We start from the raw sequence: 20022 nt of genomic DNA on the forward strand, positions 1-20022 counted from the left end.
TATACGGTCCTTCCACCAAAAACGCAGGATTTGGACGATGTCAGCACTTGTAATTCATGATTGGCTCCTAATGAACCAATCACAACCATGTGACGTTTCACATCTGTTACTTGATTGCATGGAAGCCTGCAAGAAGATCATGGTGCAGTGGATTGAAAGCTGTAAGCGTGAGTATTCATTTTCCATCAAAAATGATAGATAAGACAGATTAAAACATAAAAAAAGTGTCAACTTTGTTTTTATGTGGGAGTGGAGTCAAAATCTGAAGTTTGTTTTTTTCCCAGCAGAAAAAAATTGGGGGTTACGATAGATGAGCAGTGGATCCATTAGTTATTGTTAATTGGGAGTATTAACGTGGACGGCGAATAAATCAACGCCACAAGAAGCCATGTTTTGCCCGTAAGTACCAGTATGGTGCTTACCTGTTTACGATGGAATTGCAAAGAGCCCGGATGTTCTTCCGCCATACTATCTAAACCTCATGTGTGTAGTTTTACTATTGTTGAAAATGTTTGTTCCCTTTGCGATGGGGCGTAGAAATTAGTTTTCTGAATGTTCTTTTTGGGATTCTAATCCCTTAATAGTTACTAATAGTTACGTGAAACGTCAATCCATATTTCTTTCCCTTTTCTGTGCATTCTAGCTCGAGAAAACGAGTTAGCTAGCTAGCAACAGTCGTCATGGGAAATACCTATTACCTACGCTAAAGGCCTCAAAACTTAAAAAAACGCCATTTACATACCTGACTTGTATATCAACCAAGTGGATACCTAGCTCTCAATTTTGCTACAGAGACTCAATATACTCGTCTGCATTTTTTTTTTACCTGAAGACTGGAGCCCGTCTTGTGCTGGAGCGCCAGGTCGTAATTTGAGCGGGTAGAGGGGTCATGACCCCTGCAATATTCAGATGCCCCGAATAAAATCACACGATTCCGATTTAATAAAATATAGACATGTTTTTGTATTAATGTATTGTTGGTTTTCTTTATATCATTTGCAAGCAAAATACTAGCACCCGTTTAATCACCCGTTAATGTAACCCCCGCCCCCCCGCTGAGTACTTGGTATTACCCAACCCGCTTTCTGGCTCTAATGTTTGCTGTATGTTTTGCTTGGATGGAGACTATGGCGTCAGTTTACTATCAAAAGTAAGAGCGAGCAAACTACATATAAACGAGCGTATATACTGAAACAAACTGAAGAGGTAGGAGACAGCTGAACCTCGGAAACATGAAAAGAGCACTAAAAGGCACATTTCTTCACTGTTGGTCGACAACTACAGCTTACTGATCAAATGGCACCATAGCATACACACAAGCTACATTTCTCCAGGCATTTCTACATTTTATATTCAGCGTTTATCAAGTTTCTGTTGCGGTCAGGGTGGTAACCATGGTGATGACAGCCGCTCCTTCAAGTCACATGACGTACCAGTCCCGCCGCAGCAGGGCGACTGACAGAGAAGCGACTTCACGTTGTGAATCTTGTCTTTGGGGAATACCTGAATGTATTTCCTTCATTTTGACACTTTTAATTAATAGCTGTTACCATGTCAACATTAACTAAGCTTTTTTTTTTTTTAGATCAGGTTCAATAATGCGATTGGTGAAGAGGTGACCAAAGGGAAGGAAATGACCAAGGAAGCACAGGTAATGAGAGAGGTGACAGTAGAAGTACAGTAATTGAAGGATTTGATCTAAAAAGTCCTTGATTTCTTTCATAAACAAAACATCAATTGAGTTTTAACACAATAAGAATGAATGTCTGTGTTATTGTGGCATAAATGGTTAAGTACACAGCGGCAACAATGCTAAGTAAATCAGTGTATTTCTAATATCAGCAGGTTCCGTATTAATGCATGATCACAGCATGTATATCAAACCATGCAACATTATTACAAGTTTTTTTTAAGAGGTCATCCTAATAGTCAATGGGTGTGTCCCAATGACGTGTATTGTTAGCCAGCTCATATTAACTCCTTTTCTGGTGTGAGAATGCACAGAAATGGGAAAGAAATGTGTTCATGTTTTTTACATAATGATTATGAATGATGGGCAACATTCCCCCCCAAAAAGTGCAGTTCCCCTTTTTAAATGTAGTAGACGGTAATTTGACGGTAATTTTGTTGTTGAAAACAAATGTTGTTTTCCGAACACCGCCTTTCCTCATTTTCTCACAAAGAACTGCCACTTCTTGTCTGTTAAGTTCATAGATATTTATATTGTATTTACCTTGTCAGTTTTCCACAACAGTCTGTTCTCGCATTATTCCGTTCTATAAATGTATGTGAAATTGATAGAATTTTATTTTTATATACTTAATTTTTCTGTCTTCATAACAGCTTCCAACGAAACCAACCTAAAAAAATAAACTTCCCAAAGCTGTGCGGCCTTCAGAGGTCAAAGGTAATATACAAAGTGCTTTGTTGTAAAAAGTAAAATATTGTTGATTAATCCTTACTAGTTCTATAGTCGTTGAGTGTTGCGTGTTATTGAGTTACAAACGGGCATTAACTCGGCTCACAAAGAGAAAGCCTCTCTCATCAACACACTCTTGATACGCATCAACACTAGATACACATCTATTCGGTAGCTGGCCTTGCAAAGTTTCCAATAGCTTGTTCGTTTACTTACTTTCTTTCTTGTGAATTTTCATTATTCTCGGAATCTTAGATATTTATATATCTTTTTAAATTTTTGCGAAACGGTAGCCTGCACACATGACAACTTGAACGTTGTTGGTAAACTTGGAAAAAAACTGTCGACAACCTTAAAGCGCCTCAGTAGTCTGTTGACGTATGTTCAACAGAGCGAACGTTAACTAAATAAAAACGGTCAACATGAACTTTAAAGTGCATGTTGACAGTTTTTTTTTTCTCAAACAACTACAAGGTGTGCAGGAATAGAAAAACACAGTAGCAGCAGCAGTAGTAGTAGCAGCAGCACTGTGCCATGTACAGTACACTTACGTACGTCTGTGGCCGATGGACGGGCCAAATTGGACACACCTCATTCAATTGGATTTTTCATGAATTTTTCATCACTATTGCCATTGTACATTCTCAAAACTATGAATGAACACAGGGAATTATATACACAACAAAAGAGTATGAAATAAATTTGTATATAGCTGCACAATGCACAAGTGGTTAGCGCGCAGGCCTCACAGCTTGGAGACCTGAGTTCAATTCCACCCTTGGCCATCTCTGTGTGGAGTTTGCATGTTCTCCCCGTGCATGCGTGGGTTTTCTCCGGGTACTCCGGTTTCCTCCCACATTCCGAAAACATGCTAGGTTAATTGGTGACTCCAAATTGTCCATAGGTATGAATGTGAGTGTGAATGGTTGTTTGTCTATATGTGCCCTGTGATTGGCTGGCGACCAGCTGGGATAGGCTCCAGCACCCCCGCAACCCTTGTGAGGATAAGCAGTAGAAAATGAATGAATGAATAAATCGATATACTGTATGTCTTGTCTGTGTGTGTATATATACGTATATGAATATATATATATATATATAATAGTGCTGCAAACCTTAGTGTTCTCTCAATGAGGTAGTTACTTGAAATAGTTTTCACGTCATAGGTGTGCCTTGTCATGATTACTTTGTGGAATTTCTTGCATTTGAACATAGTTACCAAAACGATGACACATGTACGTAGTATTTAGACGGTTCACTTCCTGTATGAGCAGAACTGGGACTCATCATTGAAAATGTTGATCTGAAGCTGTGGGAGAAGGCGTTGGTGAAGGTGGGCTGTACGGGTTGTGTAAACACAAAACATACCGTGAGAAAGGAAGGGTTTTTTTAGGCTTGCTTCTTACCAGCTACATCCTGGAAAAACAAATTTGTCTTCTTTTATAAGGAGATAGAATTAATATTCCGTATCTATTTATTTAAGATAAATAGATATAAAACAAACATATGAGCATGAATAATAATGAGCATGAAAAAAATAATGAGCATGTTTACACGAGTGTGACATAACCTTTGAACTAAGACAAACCCCAAATTGTTTGGTCATCATTTGATCATTCATATTAGAACAAATATGTTCTTTGTTGACTCTATACGCTGTAATTTTGACTTCATCTCAATGGTTTTCAACTTTTGGCCAAACATTCTTGTGCCCTCTTGTCATTGGAAGGATGGTCCAACAAGCGGCATGCAAACTAACTGGATGTGGACACTTGGGCTGAGTGTGTGTTTTTGCTGCCATTTCCATAGGTCCGAGTCACAGCAAAGGCAACAGGTTGAACAGGTTCTGCGAGGCCCCGTCTTTGCAAAGCCATCCCATTTCACCAGCTATGTTGCCATAGCAATTGTCTGCGCTCAGAAGCCACCATAATTCAGCTTCATTCGGCTTCTAGGAACCGGCTTGTTGTCAAGTGTGCAACTTTGTGACAAGAAAAGCTCCAAACTTCCATCCTCTTGATGAGAGATCTGTCCTGAATCCCACTGACTCAGCACTGACTTGGCAAGAGGACGAGCGAGGTAAGGGACAGTGGATCAGCTGATTCCAGGCACTGAGGCTAAATACTGTGTCTTTTCTTTCCACGAGACGGTTCAGGTAGAGATGCTGCCCGCTTTGGATGTTTTGGGCTTCCTGTTGATTCTAACTGGAGCTCAGGGATTTGGAATTCTGCCGGGAGATTCACAGAATCACCTGGATATCACAGAGGCTGCCATTTTAAATGCCACCGTGCAGGTGTGCCGCGTTCTGGCTGAGAACGAGGGCAACGACTTCACATTCCCGGTGAGGTTCTCATTCGGGGGAGTTGTACTAGTAAAATGATGAACATGACATTAATGTGTGTGTGTGTGTGTGTGTGTGTGTGTGTACAGAGCCAGCCATTTACAGTCACAGGTGTGGCCACAGCTTGTAGGGCTGGAAACTCCATCAGGAGCTTCCAGCTATCTATCTTGTCCATCATATTCCGCAACGTGCGTGTGGACATCCGCCAAGCGTTCAATGCCAGCTTCCACTTTGATGATGAGTCGTTCAATGGAGGTCGGAACATCATCCTCACGGGCTTAGCAATAGTGAAGTTCAACATCCAGCAGGAGGACTTTGAGGTGGCCACCGAGAACTTGGGCACGATTCTTCATCCTTTGCAGGTTCTCCTCTTGTTCTCCTCCCAGCAGCATTGCTGAAAGGAAAAAAAAATCTCGAAGAAATTAGATGTTGTTCTTCTTTGCCCTCAAGGACTTCTACAGCCACAGCAACTGGGTTGAGAACAACAACAGGTTTCCAAATTCCAACCTAATCAGATCCGACACCAGCATTGGCAACATTGCTGGTAGGCATGATGAGGAGATATGAAGGCGACACCAACGCCATGGTCAAGAAAGCATCATGGTTTCGTCTGATCTAATCTGACATTCCCGTTTGGGCAGCTCAAAGCCAGGCCACCTGTCGCAGTTGTGATGGAGATGACTGCAGCAACAACATCCTAGAAGACATCATGGAGGGCAATATACTGACTTCGGGATACTTTGCAGTCCTTCCAGGGTCAACCAAACCCAGTGGTAAGGGACTGCAGACTGGATTTGGATTATTTTGGTCTGCAGGGATTATTTTGGTCTGAAACCTCCAAGGTTTGACTTCCTTAGCCTTAAGTTGACTGGTTCTGCTCAAGTCCACTGAATGTGTGAGTTATTTGTTACAAAGGAAAGTGCAGCCACGGCGGAGCTTTGGACGTGACCAGCAGGATCGACCCCACCGGTGGGATCAACAAAGACACGCTTGGCTCGGAACACGGGTTTCTCCATGAGGATGCTGCAACTCTGGCAACGATGGCGACCAGCGAGATCCTGGAGAACATTCGTCAGGCGGTGGGGGACATCCTATTCCTCCAGTACGACGGCCAAGACCCTAAAACCACTCGGTCACCTTTTCAGCCATATCTTTCATCTTTGTATCTATCTTTCTTATCCATCAGAACGTTAGGAATCTCCAGAGGATCCGGGAAAGCTCTTTGCTTTGTGATCGACACCACGCAGAGTATGACTGACGACATCGCAGCTGTGCAGAATGCCACCTCTTCTCTCATCAACTCTGTGGTGGGAACAGACGATCAACCTTTGTCTTTCATTCTGGTCACCTTCAACGATCCCGGTAGGAGCTCGGATGGGGAGAAGATCCTTGTTTCTTTTCTCTGACTGTTGCCATCTTGTGTTCAGAGTTTGGGCCGCTGATGAGGACATCTGACCCACAAGTCTTCCAGGGTTACATTGATGATCTGTCAGCCAGCGGTGGAGGCGATGAAGCAGAGCTGAGTCTCTCCGGCCTTCAGGTAGTAAAACTGTTGTCGTCTCACAGACCTGTAGTCTTCCTTTTCCACGTCATCTCCTTCTTGTGTTTCCGTGTGAAGCTGGCATTGATGGGTGCTCCTCGGAGCTCGGACATCTTCCTCTTCACGGATGCACCCGCAAAAGACGTGGAGCTGAAGAACACAGTCATCGCTCTCATCGAGCGTACACAAAGTGTGGTGAGCGTTCGCATGTTTGTGCTGCTTGGCGCTTCTCAGAAAGAACTAAAAAAAAAAAAAAAGACATCTCTCCGTTCCAGGTCAACTTCCTGATCACAGGAACGACGACGGTGAACAGGCGGCGCAGTATCAACCGGCAGCACCACAACAGGATCGCTCAATCAGACGCGCAAGTGTACCAAGACCTGGCCCAGGCCGCGGGGGGTGTGTTTGTGGAAGTGGAGAGCGACGAGCTCTTAGCCGCCACTACCATCATCAGGCAGATTGCCAACTCCTCTGTGGTACTGCCAACTTGAACTCCACTGACTGCTTGTCGCTAAGCTATTCGTTCAACGCGTGTGATTGGTTCTCTTAGGTGACGCTCCTGCAGGCTACCAGGGACCCAGGAATGACGGTCACATTCTCCTTTCTGGTTGACGAAACCACAACGAACGTCATAGTTTACATCACAGCAGATTCTGTTTCGTTCAGAGCCCCTGACGGTGAGAAACGGTACCTTTTTTAACACCATAACGCTATCTACTTGTTAGCACCAGTCCCCTAGCTTGCTGAACTGGACCAAATTCACTTTCTTAGACTATTTCTAAGACTGCTTTGGCGATGAATTTCAATTCCTTCCGTCATAGGTTCGACAAACACCGACATGAACCCGCTTTTCACATCGACAACGGTGGGAAACTTGCAGATTTTCGAGCTGAAGAACCTAGTGGGAGAATGGACAGTGGACCTAAGCTCGTTAGAGCGGTACTCGCTGAGGGTCACAGGTGAGACCTCATTGAAGACAAACAGAATTTCAAAGGAGCAACTCTCAAAGGAGAAGGTCAGAGTCCCATTGACTTCCTGGTTGACTTTGTGGAGTTTTTGCCCCTACTGAACGCATCTGATGTTCTTGACACCCGTCCCACAATTGGTAAGAGAACTTTCTCTTTCTTGCTGATGTCATCAATGGGATTTTTGAACATGAAGTCCTACAACATTACCATCAGCAGTGCAGTGCATCAACAGCGACTTTGTCCCATGAGCCTGGTTTTGGTTGGTTTTTGGTTCTTGCAGTTAGTTTTTTTTGGTCACTTTAGCAAAACAATATATATTGCCACAAAACCGTTGTCCACTAAAAAGTCAGCCTGCAGTATTTGCCACCAGCTGTTTGTGTTTAATGCTGGAATCGTGAAAGTCTGACTACGAAACAAGTGATGGCGACATTCATTTTAGCATAAACCCAAAGGGAAAACACTAATGCCCAATTTGGAGTAGAGTATACTTAGTATATAGACTTTGTTATTGTGACTGATTTCCGAATGACACTGGACATCTATGGTGTTTTTTTAATAAAGCTACATACACCTAACATATATGTATTGTGACCGGATGCATCCTCATAACATTATGCAGCATCTTCTCTGGTAATATATTTGCTGCACGCAGTACTCGCAGATTCTTGATGAATTGTTTTGAGTTATGAACTACTAGAGTATCTACACACAATAACCTGCACAGAAAGCTTTCTAGATCTTCCAGATTGTGCACCTATTTCTGCAGTGTTTCCATGAACTTCCTGTTTGATGCAAACGGTCTTTAATTTACTCCACCCCTGGCCCTCCTTTAGGTATACGCACTCTGCTGGGATTGGTTACACTCCCAAGCGCTCCCGAGGACTTCCGAATATTTAGGTTCACATGCAGGCAATCTGCAGCTCGTGTAAGGAAGTCTGGATTGCATTGACATCAGTAGAAAAAACTCTGAGCGTGCAGAGCCACCCAAAATTTCTTTCAGAGCTCACTTCCAAATGTGCTAAACTCATATGATGAAAACATTGTAACAATAATTATAGGTCAGGGAAGTGGAAAAATCCGTACCCTTTGAACCTATTCATTGAATATTTTCTAGAGCAGGGGTCGGGAACCTTTTTGGCTAAGAGAGCCATGAAGGCCAGATATTTTAAAATGTGTATCTGTGAGAGCCATATACATTTTGAATGCAATAAAATGTGTGCATTTTTATGTACCAACAGTTTTAGATATAATGGGCTCTAATTATGTAGACCAGGCACATTACCCCACGCCAATAATAAATCAAATACTTGCTGCCATTAATGCAACTTTTGCTGCTGCATAGTTTTGAACCGTATTCAGTACACATATTTCATTCTTTTGGCCATCTTCACCAGAAGGCTTGGTTCTGCAGCTTTAGCTAGGTGACTATTTGACTAAAGGAGGAAAGTTTACATTTACATGTTTTTTTGACATCTCAATGACCGAGGTAGACTACCGCATTACCCAGTAATAATCAAGTTTTGGTGTTTGACCTGGAAAATATCATCAGGAAAGATAGATATGGTTGGCCGTATTGCAGCAGAATATAGATGGACGAATTAAAATGCATAAGAAAGTTGTTGATTTTGAATATTATTTCATTTCTGTGATGGTTTACTTTAAAATGTTAGCAAAAATACATTTTTATTGTGGTAAGAAATGCTTGAGAGCCAAATAGTGTCATCAAAAGAGCCCTACCTGGCTCCCGAGCCATAGGTTCCCTACCTCTGTCCTAGAGGAACAGTATTTTGGAAACTGATGAAGAAAATAAAACAAAAAATTGTGTCCATTGTCCACACATTTGTCCCATATGCAATAAGATAACATATTGTGCTTTTTCCACCTTTCTGACCTATAAATGTAGTTAGAATGTTGTATTCTCGTGTTAAACCATGCCAACGTTTCAGATGATGAGGTTTGCGCATTTGGAAGTGAGCCCTGAAAGAAGTTTGGGATGGCTGAAAAGGCTCTGTTTCAAAAGGCGTGGTAAACCTGCCCCTTTGTGATGTCACAGAGGGCCGGACTTCCTTATATGGGCATGGCTGTAGGCCAGATAAACGCTCTGCCCTCCCCCAAAGCTCTGCTCCTCTGTTTACTTTTCCAGCAGTGGCTCATACGGGAAAGCCACATTTGTTTACAATTCCCAAAGACGCCACCATCAGGCACAAGTGGTTGGAGTTCCTGATTCCCTTCCAGCAAAAGAAATGCATTTTAATTTGTCAACAGCATTTCACATTGGACTGTTTTGTGAACATGGGCGACAAACTTGTTAAAGCCTTCCACATTTCCAACGTTATTGGTCATGTGGAAGAGTCAGAAGGGCAAAGCAGTAAGTTTACTGTATCAGTGTCCTAACTGTTTATTTTGTCTGTCATGGAGCAAAAGCGCTCGTCATTATTGCATACAGGAAGCGGGGTCGCTAACAGGTTTTTTTTATTTTTTTAACACACCGGTAGTCCCGCAAAACAGGTTACTGATGCTAAAATGCGACTGCTACTTACTTCAAGACGTCTCTCAATGGTAACCTCTTTTCTTGAGAAATGTCGGCCTGTACAGTCTCCACTTCCGGATTGGATTTGGGAACCAACACATGCAGTAGCCACGTATACATGGACCCAAATATTCCAATTCCATTCGGGTTATTTGCTCAAACGGAAAGAATCTAACCTTTGTATACACCTCATTCCGAAAGAAAAGTGCCAATCCAAATGAATATATAATCGGAGTCACAGGGGTGGAATATTCCTTTCCCCAATCCGATTGAGGTATCTTGTACCCGCTCAAACGGAAAGTTGTCAGATTGCGTTCTTCTTCGTGGTGTTTTTCTTCTTCTGTTGTTTATTGGCGGTTGGCAAGCAGCTTTGGTGTGCATTAGCACCATCTGTGGAACAGACTCTAAATGCTTCTATACGCCATTCACAAGTCCAGTTTTATTAAAAAAGAAAATAATCTATATAAAATATGTGCCGAGCTTATTTATATAATATTAGCAAGATTGAACTTTTCCTGTTCCTGGGTGCGTTCTTTCAGCGAATGCTGAGATATGACGCAACACGCAGCTCGAGACGTTCTTCAATTAAAAAAAAAATGGAGGCGAGCAATCGGCACTGGACTGCTGCAGAAAGTTTGTTTTTGATTCAAACTAAATTTCAAGACTGGACGAAGGAAAATCTGGCAATACGGAGTTATTCCAACAGAAGTCGGTATCACATGATGTTGGTGTTTACGCTTTACTGGGCATGCCCCATTGACTATTCTGGTTGATTATGGCGGCGCATGTAGACACGCGATTGGAATATTCCTTTCCATGTATACCATTGCTTTCTGAAAGGTCATTCGGAAAGAGAAAAACTCCAAGTAAACGTGACTAGTATGGCTGTAAATGTATTTATTTATTATATTTATTGTGGTTCTTGTTTGTGTGTGAATAAATAAACATGCATAGGCTATAAAGCATACAGTATATAAAGAAAACCAATTTATTGTCGATATTGTTCTCCCATACATCATTGTAAACAGTGAACAAGTTGAAATTGAAATGATGAATTATGAACGTGAACTATTCATCTTCATACTGTGTGACGTGAACTCTGAACTAGTTCCGGAGAACTATGAACTGTGGAGAGAAAATAATGCAGATGGATTTTGAGGTCTGACTTTTTTTGTGGACAGTGGTTTTGTGATGCAAATGTATTGCAAACGCTTTACTCATGTGACCCCACCAACGAGCCGGAACTACTTTCCGGAACTCATGGGACCAAGTGCGGAGTAAGTCACACTTGATGTACTACACTGCTGCTGGGATGTCCTACAACTTCATGTGGAAAAAATTCCAACTGTCCCTTCCAGTCAGACTTGTAAATGGTTTCTTTTGTTTGAAGGCACCAATGGTAGCCTGCTGGTGACGCTAACGGGTAGCGACACCGCCAGCGTCACTGAGGTCATGCTGGTGGAGGTGGGGGGTACGGGAGTGGTCGAAGGCACTGTGGTACCGCAGGGGAGCGGTCAGTTCCTCGTTCATGTCGACGAATTTCCATCCGTGCCATTTGTTGTGCGCATTACCGGAAGCGATGTCAACGCTACCACTGGGACAACCTTCAACTTCCGAAGGCAGTTGCCAACCAACTTTCAAGCGTCCAGTGTGACCATCGAGGTGAGAGTCCAACATCGCCATCTTCCATCCCATGACATGAAGTTTACTGAGCGTCATGGCTGTGTGTTTAGGCCGAGGTTGACAGAAACCTGGTGCCCGGGACCAACCTCGCCGTGAATTTTTCCGCCACCACAACGGGAGCCGGAGGTAATTTCTCCGTCAGGGTCACAACCAACGACCAGCGCTTTACCACCAGCGCTCCCAGCACTATACTGCTGCAACAAGGAGAAACAACCAACGACACCGTCATCGTCTCTGCCCCGCTCAACACGCCTTCGGGTACTACCATCACCCTCACCATTGAGATCGAGGGTACCGGAAGTCAGGAAACCAACTACATTGTCCTGAGGATCACCGTCTTCAACACTGTAGGCACCGCTGTATTTTCTACATCACAAACGTCCTCTTACCACTTCTCTTCTCCTTCAGGTGATGGACTTTAGCCCTCCCGTGTGTGAAGTCCTTTCCATCGTCAACTGCATTCACAACTGCAGCAACATCACATGGGAGGTGTCCCTGCGTGTGAGTGACGGCACGGACGGCACGGGCGTGGATCAGGTCACGCTCACACAAGGCAACGGAACACTGGACATGGGTCCGTCGGACAGCAATGAGAACATCACGCTGGTGACCTACAACGCGACCTGCAATGCCCCCGACCTGGCGCTGCTGGTGGTGGACCGCGTGGGCAACACGGACACGTGCACCGTCAACGCCTTCCAGACCACAGCGGGCGTGGCCTCTTTGTTCAATAAGGTGCACCTCGCATGTGTGCTCAGCCTGGCGCTCGGCCTCCTACAGAGCCTGTAGTGAGCTCAAGGAATCGTCGCTGTGGCAACCAATGCTTAATCGTCTTTGGGGTTTGTCTGCCCCTAGAGGCCAACATCGGTGCTGCAGCTTGAAATCATCTTGCTTGGATTGACATGATTTTTTATGGGAAAAATAGATTTGTCTTTGTCTGATCACTGAAGCCAAACTCTCTAAAGAACACGTTGACAGCAAATGTTTTACACAAATGAAAGGTTAATATTTAATAAAAAACACTTTTATTTTAGTCATGTCTAATTCTTGACATTTGTTCCATTTTGCTACAAGTTGAAAACGCTTTCTCTTCTTTGTCCTTGTCTATTTACACCTTGTCGTCATGTTGTGAGACGAGCCGACGAAAAGCAGCAAAAACAAAAGGCTTCTTACTTACTTTCACGAGACGTTGGATTTTCCGGGCAGGAAGTCCTTTATGTTGACTTAGTCGGCTCGGTGCGTCCCTCAAACCTTCAGCCCTTGTTGCTCCTTCAAATAAAAACACTAAAAAGAGTTTCAGGTCCGTTATGTTCACACTGCAATGTGGATTATGTTCCAGCACTGGACCGCCGTGCCACTGCAGTTTTGCTTAGCACTTCAGAACAGTCCACAAGTAGAGGTTCTGCAGGGGAGGGGAGGGGGGGAGCTCAGGCTGTGCCGTTGGTGTACTGTGAGAGTTTGTTCTCCAAGTCACAGATTCTCTTCTCCTGAGACAAAACTGTGGCCTTTAGGTTCTGGATCTCCTCCACCAGCCTTTCAAGGAGTTGAGGCTGCACAGCAAAGAGGACACAAGGACACCAAGAGACAGGACAGAGGTGGGGGGGGGGTGTAAGAGAAGAAGTCAAGGTGCTGACGGAGCATAAAGAAAACGTGGAGGCAGACAACTTCTACTGTGACATCATGTCATCTGTGGGGCCCCAGCACCAATTGTCATTAGTGTAGATCAAGGTTTGACTGACCGGCAGGCTGGCGGCGTCACATGTGGACATGCTGCGTCGGGGGGCGGGTCTGGAATCTAGCACGTTCTTCCTGGCCACTTTGAGCTCTCTGCTCTTTGGTGGCACGTAGCCCTCCTTCATGGACATCAGAATGGGGTCTTCATCGCGGCCGTCCAGCCACTCTTCGGGCTCCATGGCGGGTTCAGGCCCCGCCGTGTCTGGGTACAGGTCGTCCTGGAAAAGGTCCGACTGCGGGAACGAGCGTGATTAGTGGAACCGTGTGTCTTAACGGGAGTTCTCGGAGGACAAAGGTCAAGGTGGAACTTACTTTTCTGGGCACGGTCATGGTGATGGGCTCACATTTCTTGTCGTGCAGCTTGTACAACCTTCATACACAGGAGACACGGCGGTCATCATCATCATCATCATCATCATCGGATGGCAACATACAACATCCCATTTTGTCTTGCTGCTGCTCTCACATTGAATGCAATCGCTCCTCCGCAGTTTAAGCTATGGTCCACAAGTGCTTGTGTGTGTGGATCAAGTAGTGTCCCAGTTTTCTTTAGATGAAGGTGTAAGGGCTAAGTGTTAAAGCAGGGGTCGGGAACCTTTTTGGCTAAGAGAGCCATGAAGGCCAGATATTTTAAAATGTGTATCTGTGAGAGCCATATACATTTTTTAAACATTGACTGCAATAAAATGTGTGCATTTTTATGTAAGACCAACAGTTTTAGATATAATGGGCTCTAATTACGTAGACCAGTCACACTACCCCACGCCAAAGGGGTGTGGCCAGCACACTTTCGTGAGCAGCGCAGTGTCCAATAATAAATCAAATACTTGCTGCCATTAATGCAACTTCTGCTGCTGCATGGTTTTGCACCATACTCCGCACACATATTTCATTCTTTTGGCCATCTTCGTCAGAAGGCTTGGTTCTGCAGCTTTAGCTAGGTGACTATTTGACTAAAGGAGGAAAGTTTGCATTTACATGTTGACATCTTAATGGCCGAGGTAGACTACCGCATTATCCAGTAATAATCGAGTTTTGGTGTTTGACCTGGAAAATATCATCAGGAAAGATAGATATGGTCAGCCGTATTGCAGTAGAAAAGAGATGGACGGATTAAAATGCATAAGAAAGTTGTTGATTATTTTTAACAGTGATTTCTGTGATGTTTACTTTAAAATGTTAGCAAAAATACATTTTTATTGTGGTAAGAAACGCTTGAGAGCCAGATACAGTCATCAAAAGAGCCCTACCTGGCTCCCGAGCCATAGGTTCCCTACCTCTGTGTTAAATGGTGTACAGCCCTAAATGTGACAGAATCGCATGATATATGTATTTTTGTGTATGTGTCCAGACCGCCTGTATCCTGTATTCACTGGGGTGTTGGCGGCATTTCAGAGCTCACCTGGCAATCTCACACTTGCTGACGTCCACGCCTCTTTTGGGCATGAAGCCCATCCCCCTCTGTGGCTCCTTGCTGCTGAAGGTGTTGAGGTAGTGCACGTAGGGCGGCTCCTCCGTGATCTCAAAATAACGGATGCTGCTGTCTCCCTACACACACACACACACCAATGAATAAACACACATGTAATCATGTTACATGTTGTCCACAAAAGAGACGTCACCTTTCCACACAGGTAGACCATGTTGGCATCTGGGTCGTAATACGGTAATAAGACGCCGTTACTTGTGTCCAGCTCCAACAGGGCGATGGGTTCCTCAAAATTGGTCTATGGTGGACATAAAAAGGTGTCTTAGTGGGACTAAACGTGTGAGTGTGTGTGAGAGGGTGCACAGGAGCTGACCGGGTCCCAGAGTCCGAGTTCTCTTTGGCTCATCCTGGTGAATCCGGTGGTGAAGATGTTCCCGTCTCGGGTGAAGATGGCTCTCATTGGTCGGATGCCCTCGTGAGGCGCCAAGCGTTCCTGATTGTCACCAAGCGCACGTGAGTAACCTTTGTGACACGAGACCCACCACCCCGACCTGACCAACCGTGTCACCACTCACCGCCACTACTTCGGCCTTGCGGGGGTCGCAAACGCGCAGGCGGCGGTCTTTGCAGGTGGTGCAGAAGAAGCTTCCGTTGCGATTCCAGCTGATGCTGTAGATGAGGTCAGGGTGGTCGTCCATGGACATGAGGGGCTCGCCCGTCCCCACGTTCCAGATAATGACCAGGTTGTCGCTGGCTGGTGGTTGGTGATGGAGCATAAAAAGTCAACTCGACACGAACCTCCTTCGTTGCGCGTGTGTGTACCTGCGGTGAGTAGGATGTTGCGTGTGGTCGGGTGCCAGCTGACGATGCCGACACGTTTGGAGTGGCCCTCCAAGACCACCACAGGTTCTGTGATGGGGCGGATCAGCGAGTGATCAGGAATCTGCCACACCTGCAGAAGAAGGTGTCCCATTTTAACATGGAGGCGGGACAACCCAAGATGTGTTTGACTTCATGTATCTGTCCCGATACTTATGTATGTGTGACACAAACAACACACTGGAATGAGGCACACAATGATCGGCAGCAGCAAATTAAGCAACGTGATATGACATGTGTTCTTTCTGTAGCTGCCAAGTGTGGACAGCTGCAACACACACACACACACACACAAGATACATTCACATTCAGTCCCTGCAATGTGCTTTTCTGGTAAGCACATTGATCATGTGTAACAAGTCCACACATGTTGCCATAGTGACCAGAACCACAAAATTAGATATCGGAGCGCAATAGATTGCGTACCTAATGAAGTGGCCATGGTGTGAGTTAAGGATCGATCGATGCATCGGGCTGATATTTGCGTTTTTTCCTTGTATCGGTATCGGCCGATACGCGTGTGGGTTCGCCGATGTATTTTTCCACCGCATGATTTACAGTCAGGCAGGCGGCAGACGACCCCGCAACACACGTAGTCGCGGTACCCCGTCCCCAGTGTTGAATCACATCAAGAGCGCGTTTTCACAAGTAATAGAGTTAGCTTGCTTTTAACACTTTACTAAGCCCATCACATTTGACTGGGTGATCGCTAGGCATAACAGTTTAAGTCACGGTGTGACAACAACAAAGCCCAAAAACATCACATACCAACGCAACAGGCCAATAAAAGCACTCTCACTAGTTGAGCAGAACAAGAATGAACAACTATACAACTTTAAATGCGTGTCGTGTTATGTGTGCGCACTCTCTCCGAGCACGCACACACACACACAGAAGAAATTGGAGCAGCCGTGTCTGCTTATGAGAGGTCTTTATCGTGCACAACACAAACTTTAATGATGAGAGAAATGTTTTATATATGGTACTAAATTGTGTCAGTGTGATGTCTTTGTGTGTGTAGAGGCGCGTGACGCGCTGCGGAGGAGCAGTCATCACATGGATGCTAGATAAATTTAAACTACGACAGAAATGTTTTGCACATGGTTGAATATTTATTCCTTTAAGTTGATAATGCCGTTTAAATGTGTGTTTAAGAAAGCTGAATCCTACTGTGTTCAGTGTTTACATTTCAATAAATATTTGTTTAAACATGAGACCTGGAATATTTGTTATCATGGTCATTTTTTCATGTAAATTGAGGGATCAAAAGCAGTATGAGCCACAAATATCGGCCCAAGCAAAATCGGCCATCGGCTAAGGGTGATGAGAAAAAATCGGTATTGGCATCGGCCCCCAAAAAACATATCGGTCGATCCCTAGTGTGAGTGTGTGTGTGTGTGTGTAGATACCATAGCGGTGCAGTCCTCTGAGCCGCTGGCCAGAATGTTGTCATCATGAGGACACCAGTCAATGTCGAGGACAGGCCCAGAGTGTCCTATGACCAGAGGGTAGTTCTTGTCCACACGCCCTGTCTGTAACACACAGAACAACAGAACCTCCTTAGAACATCATTCCATCATCCCACGTCTTCTAGCAAGACCGGACCGGGAGAGTGCCCCCTGCATGGAGCATGACCTCTCATAGCCCTTTTCACCTTTCTATTGTTCCTAATGAGTCATATGATGACTTCATTTGCTATAACCAATCAAATGTGTTGTTACATCCTCCTTTGTGTATGCATGTGTGTCAGCATCACACACACACACACACACACACAGATAGGGGTGTATTTATAGGTGAGGGACGAGGCGATGAAAGGGGAGTTTTTCTGGTGGCCCATGAGACTGCAGTAGGAGGGGCTTGGGGGTGTGTATTAATAGCTTGAAAAGACTCCAGCATTTAGTCACGTCCAGCCTTTATGTGTATCTTAGTGTGCAGTGTGTGTGTGTCTTCTTGCTTGACCCCGGTGATGTCACACTGTCAAACATGTTGACTCCGCCCATTTCAGGGTTTCGTTGTTGTCTCAAAGTGTGATAAGAGTGAGCACACCGACCTTGGCGAGTGGTAGGACCAGGAAGGCTCCGCCCCCGCTGGACTCCACAATGACGGCTAGGAACTTTGGGTTGACCGCGCAGAAGGAGCTGTCCCACGTCACCTTGGACACGCGGATGTCGTCGTAGCCCTGCTCGGTCTTGACCGCCTGGCCGAAGACGTGGCGGAACTTGCTCTGCCGCACGATGCTGCGACTCATGGCTGCTTGGGGTGGTGGGGGAGGCGGAGACTGAGGAGGGGGGCGGAGACTGAGGAGGAAGTGATGAAATGCAACATGTGAGAAATATCAGAGGAGACAATCTGTTTTATTAATAGGATGGATTTGGACAAGCTGGCAGAGGAAGCTCTTCAGCAATGTCTTTATAAGCTATGTCCACTCGACTGTATGTCCTTGTTTGTCCCATTTCTGTCCTGCCAGCCATGTTTACTTCTGTCCTATGTCTGTTGTCCAACTGGCCCACACATGTCCTGCAGTTGTCTCAGCTGCCCTGTCTGTGTCCTTTGTGTGTCCGACATCCTCCCTGCATTTCCCCATCTATACAGTGAATCATGCATCCTTTTGCCTACTGTATGTCCTGTATTTACTCCCTCTGTCCTGCACCAGGACAGTGAGGGACCGTCCCCAAAGACAGCAGATATTCTATATCGGCGCCTGTCATCAGCTGAGATATTATTAGACAATTGTCCTAGCTCAGACCGCCACGTCAACACACGCGCACAATATAAATGACACAATCCAATGTGGACCATGTCCTAAAGAGATGGTCTGTTCCCATGTCTGTCCTATTTGAGGACAATTGCAGAGACCACAGCTTTTGTCAGCATGGAACTTAAGACAATTCCACATAATTACCAATTATGTATGTCATTGTGTCTGAGTGTACACAAAGATGGCGCCACATCATCTCCTATGTAGGAGGAGTCACTCTAATTAAGTCAACTCAACTGGATGGAACATTTAAAGACGATTTTGTGGCTTTGACATATTGACAAGAGTACAAATTAACATGAGACACATACACACATGAGGCAACACTAATAATGTTTTCGTTGTATTTCAGGTTAATTAGGTTGCTCCGCCCCCTCCTCCTGTGAGCGCGAACCACCTTCCTAATTTAGACATGCCCGCGCACAGCCACGCCTCCAACGGCGACCCCGCCCCCCACCACTCCTAAATAGTCGCAGGAGCTACCCAGTGCAGTGCGGTGCGTTTGAGTTCACCATTAATGTGAGTGCTCAGCATATCATTAGTGTACTTCGAACATAATTACATGTTACAACAGAAAGGATCTTTAATTGACATGGCGGCAAAAAGGCGCCATTCTCAAGAGTGACGCACAGTTTGTGAGCCAACACACACACATACAAACACAAAGAAAGCTGACCTCAGGTTTTGGGGAGACCCCTCTTCCCTGGCGAGTCCCGAGGTGTCGGTTCTGGTTCTTCTTGAGCTTCCCTGCGCGAACCTGCTCGGGCGACTGTACTCTCACCTACACACTGAAAGACAGAACCAGCGGGCAGAGCCGGGCACGCAGGAGGGTGGTGGGGGTCCGATGAGGGGGTGGACTGGGTCATCGTCTATTTTAAAACGAGCTTCTTGTGTTCGTGGAAACGTGACGCGCCACTGTCCAAGGGCCGGGGTGTGTGTGAGGGGGGGGGGGGGTCCTGTCTCTGGGGGCCCAGCATGGCGGAAGACCTAGCTGGACTGCTCGTTGCTGATTGGAATGGAACGTTCTAGATCGTTCTAGATCTCTGAGGCGGATTGTCTTCACATATTTAATAAATAACCATCAGCAGTTTGCTAATTCTAATTGGCTGAATACGTCACAACGTCTGTCCCAATTCAAACGTCTTCGTCTTCTCGTATGGCGAAAAAAGCAATTTCTGGTCTCACTCACTTGAAGGTCCAACTACAAAGATGTCAAATTGTGTCAGAATTTGTCAATATTCGGACAAAATATCAACATTTCTGTGAAATTAAGTGACTACCTTCGTTAAAATACAACCACCGAGCACAGTGACTTACAATACGTACTTCAGCTAACGTGTCCACATGCTAGAAGATGTTGAATCCTGCTCACTGTTACGAACTCCTCAGTAAGAAAAGTAGCTATTGGATGTCCTAAAAGTAGCTAGATTACGTCATTCCTAATTTGCATATAGACAAAAAACGACTAAAAACCTTGTTTAAGACTACAAATAAACTTATTAATGTAAAATTGTCTATGACGTCATAAATATAAAATAATTAAACTATTTTATCATCGCATCAGATATGTTCTATGACTTTAAGGCCCCAAACACCAGAAAACCTTCCAAGATGCCAGAAGTAGCCAGATTTGTCGTTAGTTGCTATGTCGCCAGATTGAATTACCAAATTGGCAATACTGCTGCAGCTGGACAGAACCAACACATTATACTGTACATATATTGTAAATGAAGAATCCTTC

At 44.9% G+C, this 20022-nt stretch overlaps 2 protein-coding genes across 5 annotated transcripts; one reads left to right on the top strand and one right to left on the bottom strand.

Moving 5' to 3' along the window:
• The first annotated feature begins 71 nt into the window (after positions 1-71).
• On the top strand, positions 72-12511 carry LOC131138923 (von Willebrand factor A domain-containing protein 7-like). 3 transcript variants are annotated; one of them, XM_058088308.1, is made up of 18 exons: positions 72-167; positions 1586-1651; positions 4229-4495; positions 4563-4757; positions 4847-5119; positions 5208-5301; positions 5399-5530; positions 5673-5859; positions 5944-6119; positions 6185-6297; positions 6376-6492; positions 6573-6773; positions 6848-6974; positions 7119-7256; positions 7313-7402; positions 11186-11457; positions 11529-11825; positions 11887-12511. In XM_058088308.1, exons 4-18 carry the CDS (start codon positions 4578-4580, stop codon positions 12265-12267), a joined length of 2778 nt encoding a protein of 925 aa, XP_057944291.1. In that variant the 5' UTR covers positions 72-167; positions 1586-1651; positions 4229-4495; positions 4563-4577; the 3' UTR covers positions 12268-12511. The 3 variants fall into 3 exon arrangements, with proteins under 3 accessions (XP_057944291.1, XP_057944292.1, XP_057944293.1); XM_058088309.1 differs by lacking the exon at positions 72-167 and adding an exon at positions 239-399; XM_058088310.1 differs by lacking the exon at positions 72-167 and adding an exon at positions 2344-2407 and having other exon boundaries at positions 1620-1651.
• On the bottom strand, positions 10740-19654 carry coro6 (coronin 6). Of its 2 annotated transcripts, XM_058088312.1 has the most exons (12): positions 19608-19625; positions 18958-19069; positions 17574-17820; positions 16930-17052; positions 15464-15593; positions 15217-15395; positions 15015-15134; positions 14835-14939; positions 14615-14760; positions 13525-13582; positions 13218-13445; positions 10740-13028 (listed from the first exon to the last, which is right to left on the bottom strand). In XM_058088312.1, the coding sequence occupies exons 3-12, from the start codon at positions 17769-17771 to the stop codon at positions 12906-12908; spliced, it is 1410 nt and encodes a 469-aa protein (XP_057944295.1). In that variant the 5' UTR covers positions 17772-17820; positions 18958-19069; positions 19608-19625; the 3' UTR covers positions 10740-12905. The 2 variants fall into 2 exon arrangements, with proteins under 2 accessions (XP_057944295.1, XP_057944294.1); XM_058088311.1 differs by having other exon boundaries at positions 18958-19654.
• Positions 19655-20022: the final 368 nt, after the last annotated feature.

This window comes from Doryrhamphus excisus, chromosome 11 (genome assembly GCF_030265055.1).
Source record: "Doryrhamphus excisus isolate RoL2022-K1 chromosome 11, RoL_Dexc_1.0, whole genome shotgun sequence".
NCBI classification, from domain to species: domain Eukaryota; kingdom Metazoa; phylum Chordata; class Actinopteri; order Syngnathiformes; family Syngnathidae; genus Doryrhamphus; species Doryrhamphus excisus.